Source organism: Eubalaena glacialis, chromosome 16 (genome assembly GCF_028564815.1).
Source record: "Eubalaena glacialis isolate mEubGla1 chromosome 16, mEubGla1.1.hap2.+ XY, whole genome shotgun sequence".
NCBI classification, from domain to species: domain Eukaryota; kingdom Metazoa; phylum Chordata; class Mammalia; order Artiodactyla; family Balaenidae; genus Eubalaena; species Eubalaena glacialis.
This window is the reverse complement of record NC_083731.1, coordinates 89,838,143-89,847,247: the sequence shown is the minus strand read 5'-3', so window position 1 is coordinate 89,847,247 and position 9,105 is coordinate 89,838,143. Positions and strand designations below refer to the sequence as shown.

General features: G+C 53.9%; 1 protein-coding gene across 2 annotated transcripts; it reads right to left on the bottom strand.

Annotated features, from left to right (window-relative positions):
- Window positions 1-3,544: 3,544 nt before the first annotated feature.
- GJB2 (gap junction protein beta 2) lies at window positions 3,545-7,826 on the bottom strand. 2 transcript variants are annotated; one of them, XM_061171112.1, is made up of 2 exons: window positions 7,763-7,826; window positions 3,545-4,773 (listed from the first exon to the last, which is right to left on the bottom strand). In XM_061171112.1, exon 2 carries the CDS (start codon window positions 4,749-4,751, stop codon window positions 4,071-4,073), a length of 681 nt encoding a protein of 226 aa, XP_061027095.1. In that variant the 5' UTR covers window positions 4,752-4,773; window positions 7,763-7,826; the 3' UTR covers window positions 3,545-4,070. The 2 variants fall into 2 exon arrangements, with proteins under 2 accessions (XP_061027095.1, XP_061027096.1); XM_061171113.1 differs by having other exon boundaries at window positions 7,782-7,795.
- Window positions 7,827-9,105: the final 1,279 nt, after the last annotated feature.

Sequence of the window (9,105 nt, the reverse complement as noted above, 5' to 3'; positions counted from 1 at the left end):
CTCGGTAAATACTGGCTGAGTAAATAAATACTTAGCGACGGGCAGGAACGGAACCGGTGTCTCCGGAGGCGGGATCCCTCAGCCCTGCCGGCGCTGGGGAAGGGCCGCCAGCTTCAGAAATTAAGCCCTGGGGGTTCCGGAATCCCGCCCACATCCACTGCGCCCCTGCCCTGAGCTGCTCCCACCGTCCCGAGGCCTCGGCTACAACTCTGGAGCGTTTCCGGGCGGCTTCGATGACGTCCTGTGTGTAAAGCACTTGGTAATGTGCGCGGACGATGTGTGGCGACCCTAAGGGGATGAATCAAAGCTTGCTTTCTTACGCGTCATCTTTCTCCAGTTGCAAACGGGGCCGCCCTTTTGTCCCATCCACACTCAGCCTTTCCTCCTCCTCCTCAGGGGTGTCTCACTCCCCCGCCCCCCGCCGAACTGGCCTTATTTCAGGCTTTGAGGAAACGGGCATTTCCCCCAGGCTTCCCGTGTGTCGAGCTTTGCGAGGGTCCTTCCTGTCTAGAACCCCACCCATCCACTGTGCAGCCTGGGATCCGTCCCGTGGAAAAGAGCACGATGGTATTTCGCTTCGCGCTTTCCTGCGCGGAGAGTTTTACGTAAATTACCTTATTTTTGTTTTCGAATTTTTGAATTTTATTTATTTTTTATACAGCAGGTTCTTATTAGTTATCTATTTTATACCTATTCGTGTATACATGTCGATCCGAATCTCCCAATTCATCCCACCACCACTTTCCCCCCTTGGTGTCCATACTTTTGTTCTCTACATCTGTGCCTCTCTTTCTGCCCTGCAAACCGGTTCATCTGTACCATTTTTCTAGGTTCCACATATATGCGTTAAGATATGATATTTGTTTTTCTCTTTCTGACTTCCTTCGCAATTGGATTGCCATTAACCTCGGGGAGTATTCGGCAGGCCCTTTAAGATGAGGAAACAGGTCTGGAGAAGCAAGTGAGCCCCTGTGTACCCACGGTGACCCCTCAGCTCACTGCCTGTGCCCCGGCCCAGCCCCAAGGTCAGTGACCCCGTGAGGGGCAGCTCAGCCTCGGCCACCCCGAGAACCCCAGCTCTGCCCTCCGGATTCAACCCGGATCCACCTGCCAAGAGCCTCACGCGTACGGAAGAGTTGAGACCAGGACTGCTAGGGTCCTAAAAGCCTCGAACAAGGAGGAATTAGCAGCTGGGCTGTTCCCACCGCCTCTTAAGGTCCCAGAGGGCATGCTGGCACCTGGCCAGCGCTGAGGCCCTCCCGAGGCTGGCCTGTGAGGCCACAGGCTTGTCGTGGCCAACCTGACACAGAAAACTTTGGTGGAATCGTTAAAAATAAAACAGGGAATTCCCTGGCATTCCAGTGGTTAGGACTCGGCGCTTCCACTGCAGGCGCCCGGGTTCTATCCCTGGTCAGGGAACTAAGATCCCGCAAGCCACACAGCGCGACCCAAAGCAAAACAAAACAAAACAGAGCTTTTTCTTACCTACTACAAGTTGTAAGTGGATGGTTTGAGATATAGACTCAGGACAATCATTTCCAGAGTTCAAGCTCTAATTTTCAGGCATGTGGCCAATCCTGTCTCTAAGTTCTTAAAAGTGGTCAGTAGTCATCTGTAATTATTTCAACCCAGTCTTTTAATACCCGAGAGTAATAATCTTCATAGCTTGTAAGTGAGCACATCTATTAAAAAAGTCACGTGCTCCCGTGACAGGCTGTGTGTAGGGCACCCTGGAAGGTGGCCGGGGACCATTTCTTATCCCTTCTCTATCACCTGGAGGAAAGTTGACTGCTTTTTGTCCTTTTAAATCCATCTAAGGACTTCCCTGGCGGTCCAGTGGTTAGGACTCCGTGCTCTCACTGCCAAGGGCAGGGGTTCGATCCCTAGTTGGGGAACTAAGATTCCACAGGCTGCACGGCACAGCCAAAAAAAAAAAAAAAAAAAAAAATCTAAAAAGCGTATGGCTCCTCATAAAAACACTCGTAATTACTGATGTGTAAAATGCTTTCAGGTCCCTGGATGAAGGTTCAGACCACGGGCCTGTTGCTGGCTGTCCTGGGAGGGTGCCGGGGCCATCAGGCCACACACAGGGACGGGAAAGGGCTCCCGGAACAGAAAACAGTTTCTAAGACCAGTTGTGGTTATATACAAACGTGCATTTGTATGAAATCCTGTAGAAAACCCCATAGAAAAGACACCTGACAGAATTTTTCTCATGCCTCAGCCAACCTTGACCGTGAATAACATTTTAAAGTGTTTAAATAATTCTTCTAGGAGCCAGACTGGTCATGTGACCCCAACTCAGCATCCTCCAAGCAGCAAAGCCAATCCATATCCCACACTGTGCGTGTTCCTCAGAAACCCTGTAGCGGTGAGCATGGGTCGGGGTAGGAATCATCCTTCTTTCTCCCTTCCCCGTCAGCCTTTCTGGTGACAGGCTTTTCTGTAACTGGAGTGGAAGAATCCCAGAATCGCGGACAGACACAGACACCGTGGTAACTTACCCATTTAGTGTTATGAAATATAAAATATTAACATACTTTTACAAAACTGGCTATAGGTGAAATTAAAAGCTGCTATTCTATTAAAAACTGTAATAAGATTTTAAATAACTATTATGCGAATTAATTATATTTTAATATTTAAATGACTTTTGAGATATGACAAAATTATTTTAGTTACAAGTATGTAATTAAAGCTATTATTTATTATTACAAAATGTTTTTATAATGCTATTCTTGGCAACAGGAAAATCTTTACTCTCATCGAAGTATGTTGAGTACCATTTTTTGGAAACCATGTCAAGCATCATGATAATATTAGGATTCGATTTGTCTTATAGAACTGCTAAATAGTTATCTAAACCCTAGTTTCTATTTTTAAAAAGTGTCTATTAATTCTGTTTTCACTTAAAAAACCTGGATGCTGAAAAGGGAAGCAAACAAATCTTTGAAGTAGATGAAACTCATTTTTAATTGTCAGAATTTAGGGTCTAGTCTTTCCATCTGTTCTTTAGAAACAGTAACTACCCCCCCCCAAATTTTGCCATTTTGTTCTGCACCATTAAATTGTACTGTGGCAATAAAATACTCCCAAGCAATCTCTTTAAGTCAGTATTCTTCCCGTGGACCATGGGAGTGGAAAAGGCAACATCGTAGGGGAACTGAGGGTGTCTTGAGGCAACCCACCGTTGGTAGTAGCTGGTGGTACATCCAATCTGTATTTCTCATACAAAATCACATCTAAGCTTTTGAAATGAGGCCGTTTGCTATTAAAAGCCATCACTAAGGACTTCTAGTTTGTTTCACTTGGGAGAAGCTGAAATGCTTCCAGGTAGCACACACCACAATTCATACAACGGACAGCCTCTTGGTGGCACTGCAAACCATTCATACCTGAAAGGCCATATTTAAATTCACTGACAGCATCTAATTATACACCGTTTACATATCATGATCTGAGCCTTCGAAATTAGAAGACCCTTCCCTTTACATATCATGATCTGAGCCTTCGAAATTAGAGGAACGTACAATGAATGGTTCCTTGTAGATCAAAAGAACATATCTTATTTAAAATTTTCACTTAAAAAAGTATAACAGAGTTTGAAGCATTAGGTAACCTCGTCCATTCTTAAAGACTAAAACGTCAAAGCAAATAAAAAACCCAGTATTCTCACGTTTACCTTTAATTCAAGGGAAATGGCAAAGGTAGCCCTAAGGGGATCAAGCAGACCTCAGCATCTTCTTCAGGCCCTGGCGTTTCTCTCCTTTCCTCAAAGAAAGGAAGACAAACGCCGTATCCTTTGTCTGAAATAGGGAAGTGCTGTTGGCACTGCCACCCCCGCTGGCTCGGGCCTCACCGGGCTGATTTCGGAGAGCAGCAGAGGCTCGGACACTCGCACGAGGGCAGCCTCTGGGGGCAGCTGGGGTCGCACGTGAGATCTACAGGGGGTCAAAGGCGGCCTTGAAGACGAGATGCTGGACCTGGGAGACGCGGGTGACTGTGCCCACAGCTGAGCACAGACTGCCCCATCCTCTCACGCTCTCTTTTATCTAAAGCTGGCTACCGTGTTACACTGGTTTTTTGGACTTTCTGGAACAATATCTAATCAGCAAGTAACACAATTCAGTGACATTGAGCAGGATGCAAATTCCAGACACGGCGATCATGAAAACCGTGAAGACAGTCTTCTCCGTGGGCCTGGACACGAAGCAGTCCACCGTGTTAGGGCAAGGCCACGTGCTGCATTGCACCAGGCGCTTCATGGAGAAGCCGTTGTACATGGCGTAGAAGACGTACGTGAAGGAGGCCTCGAAGATGACCCGGAAGAAGATGCTGCCGGTGTAGGTCCACCACAGCGACCCTTCGATTCGGACCTTCTGGGTTTTGATCTCTTCGATGTCCTTAAATTCACTCTTTATCTCTCCCTTCATGAATTTCCTTTTCTTCTCGTGTCTGTAGTGGGCCACGTGCATGGCCACCAGCAGGGCCGGCGTGGACACGAAGATGAGCTGCAGCGCCCAGAGCCGGATGTGGGACACGGGGAAGTAGTGGTCGTAGCACACGTTCTTGCACCCGGGCTGCAGGGTGTTGCACACGAAGTCGGCCTGCTCATCCCCCCACACCTCCTTCGCGGCCACCACGAGGATCATGACGCGGAAGATGAAGATGACAGTGAGCCACACCTTCCCGATGCTGGTGGAGTGCTTGTTCACGCCCCCCAAGATCGTCTGCAACGTGCCCCAGTCCATCTTCTCGTCCGGGCAGTTTCCGCTGGAAAAGACAAAGTGACACCACATGGAGGGGACCAGGCAGGACCGGCTCGTGGGGGGCTTGCTGGGTCCGGGCAAGTGAGCGCCCAGAGATCCCTTCCCGAACAAATGCCAGTTCTCACACTACCTCAGCCAACAAGAGGAAAACAAACCAACCCCTTCTGGCCTAGGGTTAGCTGTGTAGTGCGCAGAACACCTGGAACATGTTCTCTAGTAAAGAGGGGTATATTCAGCTGAGTAGTGCACCCGGTCCGTAGCGCACAATCAACACATGGGGTGGGGCACCCCGGCAAACGTGCACGCCAACGCAGGGCCCTGCTGGAGGCGCTGACCGAACCCCTGCGCGGGTCCCCCCAACCCTCCAACGGCATTCAGCGCTCCCAAGTGCTTGTTCTGGACGGTACCCTGGCCTCGTGCCAGCCGGGGATGACCTCGCCTTCAAGGCCGAGAGGCCAAGTCTCCCGGCAGCACCTCTTTCCTTCACTTATTTCAATTCATTTTCATGGACGTGGGATGCAGCAGTGAGATGATTGTCCCCAATGGTAAAATCCATGTTTAATGTTTCCCAAAGGGCTTCACTTCCTTTCTCTATATGAAAAGGGGCAGGTTAGAGATGGTCCTTCCATGGAGAAAAGCCCCTGTGTGCGCGGGTTTTTGTGACCGTTCTGTGTGTAGATTGGGGTCCTCGCTGTCCTGTTGGGACTGACCGATCGGTTAGTACTCAGGTTTGAAAAGTGTGCGACAGTGCATTTTTATCATGGGCTATGGTTTTAACTTAGAAGTGTTTCTAAAGGGGTGCATTGTAAAAAAAAAAAGTGACACAGTTTAACTCGGTGATTCCCCAGGGACTGGCCCTACCAGGCATCCCTCACGGTACTGAAGGTCAGTACCCACGCTGCTGGGTGATGTGCTGCCTGTTGAAGGGACCTGGGATGCCTGTGCGCTCACCTTCCACCAGCCAGTGGCCTCTCCATCCCAGGGTATGAACAGTCTTCACGTACTTAGAGTCACACCTGTCTGTCTCAATCAAGCCTCTTTTAAACAAGACCCCACCCTTCACAATCTGATGAGTAATCTGTGTTCACCCCTTCCAAACTGGTTCTCAGTCCTCCTGCTTCTCTTACTTAAAAGCTTAGTGCTCTCCTTATTCTGAGCAAGTCGGGTCCTGTTTCCCGATGGGCTTCCTGAGCAGGCTGGGGAGAGTCTGATCACCCTGCTGCCTCTGGGGCGCTGCTGGGGGCACCGAGGTCTGGCTGAAACCATCCAAGGCCACCTCGTTCAGAGGACACAGCAGAGACACGAGAAAGGTCAGGGCAGGAGAGCTACGAGCGTTGAGACATCCTCGTGAAACGCTCAGCCAGCTCAGCTCGAAAGAAAGAAACATCACTGGGAAAAGGTCTGCTCTGGGCTCAGCCCTGACCCTTAAGTACAGACGGTCCAGGAGGCCTTAGGTTCTGCACCTGGTCCATCCTGCCCTAGCAGCATGCTCAAAGCTCTTGTGAAATCAGACCCTCCAGTTCCTTGCTGGCACTTACTAAGTGGAAACAGGACACTCACAGAAACAGACCGTCTGGCGTGTATCAGTACATCTGGCTAAAAATCTGGGGTGAGGCCAGTGCCAAGTGCACGACCCACACCCCTCAAACCAGTCCAGTCAGCAGCGGCTGAGAAGAAGACAGTTCCAAGTAAACCCTATACTGTTGTTGTTTAAAGCTCCTGGTTGGGCTGCAGCTACCTGTTCTAAAGATCCTTTAGGAAGAGGAGCAAATTAAAGTTGGATCCCGATGGGCTAGGGTAATAGGGAGAGGCGGACCGACCCAGGGGGATGAAACTGCTCTCCACAGTGAGCCGCGGGCTGCTGGGGTGCTGGCCCCCGCCCTTCCTGGCCGGCCCACACCTGCGGGGGTGGGGTCAGGGGCAGGGGAGCTAGTTCTGTCCTGCCGGGAGGCTGCTGGGTGAAGCACTAGCTTCCAGAAGGGGCAAAAGGGATCCCTTACCCTTAGCTTTGCAGTCCTTACTTCTGCTGATGGTGGCCCTTTGGCCCACAGACACCCCCCCCACCCCCGTCCCCCCGTGTCTGTAATTGTGACTGGCCGCACACTACTTCCGACCCCGACTCAAAGGGCAAATGGGGACACGGCTGTCGCCACCCATCTCGAGAGAGTCCCGGGGGACGGCCGCAGGGGCCAGCTCTCAGGAAGCTGGAGGACGGGTTAGGCTTCTTCCCTGTCCAGTAGGGGACGTCCAGGGCCGACGCAGCCGGCCCTAAAGCACGGCTCCCCGGTTTGTGACCAGCGCCCCGAAAGCCGCCCCCCACCCCGCCTGCCCCCCGACCGCACCACCCCCTGGAAACGCCGCTCTCGAATTTGCAGGAGAAAAACAGGCAACCACAGCGCGGACTCGATCCGGCTGTGCGGGGCGGCAAAGCGTCGCCAGGAGGCAAAGGTCAGTTTCCTCCAGGTTAAGCTTCCGCTTAACCCACGGGATGGACTTCCCTGTCTGAGCGAACCCTTTGGCCAGGTCGAGGCTCCTGGTGGAGAGGCTCCTGGTGGAGAGGCTCCTGGTGGAGAGGCTCCTGGTGGCGGCAGGCGAAGCGCGCCGGCGTCTGTGCCAGGCTCTCCCCGGAGGAACCAGGCCGACTGCCAGGCGGATCGGCGGTCGCGCACCTGTCCGGCCCTCCTTCCCCGCGCGGCCCCGGCTCCGGGCCAGTCCGCGCGCTGCCACCGCGAGGTCGGCCGGGTCCAACCCCAGACTCGGCCCGAGAAGCTCCCGGCCAGGGGCTCGCGATCGCCACCCGCCCTGCGCCCCAGCGCCGCTGTCGCCACCGCCCGGGACCCGGCGGCGCGGGGCCTCGGTGCGCGCCGGATCCAGCCCGGGGGACCCGGGTCCCTCCCCGAGGGTCCCACAGCCCCAGGCCTCCGGGGGTCTCTCCCCGCCGGGTCCGCAGCCCCCAGCCGTCCCGAGGAGCCGAGAGTGGGCGCCGGCCTTACCGACTGGAGCGGGACGCACCTTGGACACCTGTGCGCTTCTCGGCGCCTTTTAACTGCGCCCGGCACCCCGCCTCTTCCCCGGAGCTGTTGAGAAAGTCCGGGAGGGGGCGGCTCCTCGGCGTCCGGCCGCCCCCAGCGCCGCGGGCGGGGCGCACCAGCCCCGGGTCCTCAGCGCTTCCCCGTGTCCCCGAGTCCCCCGAGCACCCCGGATCCCCGCGCCCCCAGCCCCCCGGCCGCCCGGGTCCGAGCGGGGCGACGCTGAGCCTCGGCTCCCGGCGTTTTTGGGGAGAGGGTGAGGTTAAAGGATCGTTGTCGTTGCTGTTATTGTTATTTCTACTTGGACCGGTTCAAGAGTACTGTCGTAGTCAAAGCTCTGGTTTAATATTTATTTTTAATTTTTTCTTATTTGAAGAGTAAGTTCAGGCCGGAGGTCCGGTTCCCCGCGAGGCTCCCCCCGCCCCCCGGCACCGCGGTTGCCCTGGGCCGGTTCCCTCCTGGGAATGTGGCTTCACGGTGGGCGAGGAGAGGGCACCGCCGGGCTTGGCCAAGGGCCTGCTTCTTTCTCCCCCAAACCTCGCAGGCAAACTTAACGAACGTCTCCTTGAGTTTGTGTTTGATTCGATCACTTTCAACTACGTGCCAAGGGCCGGGGTTGGATGTGGTGAGGACACAAGGCCGGCGCCAGGGACCCTGCACGCGGGCCCAGCCCTGCGCCCCATGCGAGGGTGCCCCCGGGCCCTGCCCACGTCCTCCTCCTCCCACGGCTGAGAAATCGCAAGGAGGCTACTCAGTTCGGGGTGGGGGCCCCCCCTGAATGAAGTCTACCGACCCCTTCCCCTGCACACACGTCTCGAAGGGGCGCGCTTTTGGGATTTCTGGAGAGGCTCCCTGGGAAGCTCGGTTCCTCTCCCGGAAGCTTGATCTCGGATTACAAGGTTTCATTGTTCACATGTGGCTGGGTATTTTGACATTCACAAAGCAAGTGGATGGAGAATTAAAATCGCAAGAGTGGGCCGCGTCTGGGGAACCGTGTCCTGCATGGGGGGCAGGAACCTCGCCCCAGGATTCCTGCAAAGAGGCCAGCCCTGAGGTTCAGGCATGCTCGCTCCCACGCTTGGCTTCACTTAGGTCGGTTTTAAGTTGAGCAGAGATGATTCACCCTGACAGGGCAGATGTGGCCTTAGAAATGGGCTTCCCGTGATTGCGAACATTAGCGTAAAGGTACTGACTTTTCCTTTTAAAAGTTGCACCCCATCGCCACGGGCCAGTTTAGGCCATTCTTGCTGGGTGAACCTGAGTTTGTCCCCCTGTCACTACCCCACCTTCCAGCCCCAGGTCTTAGT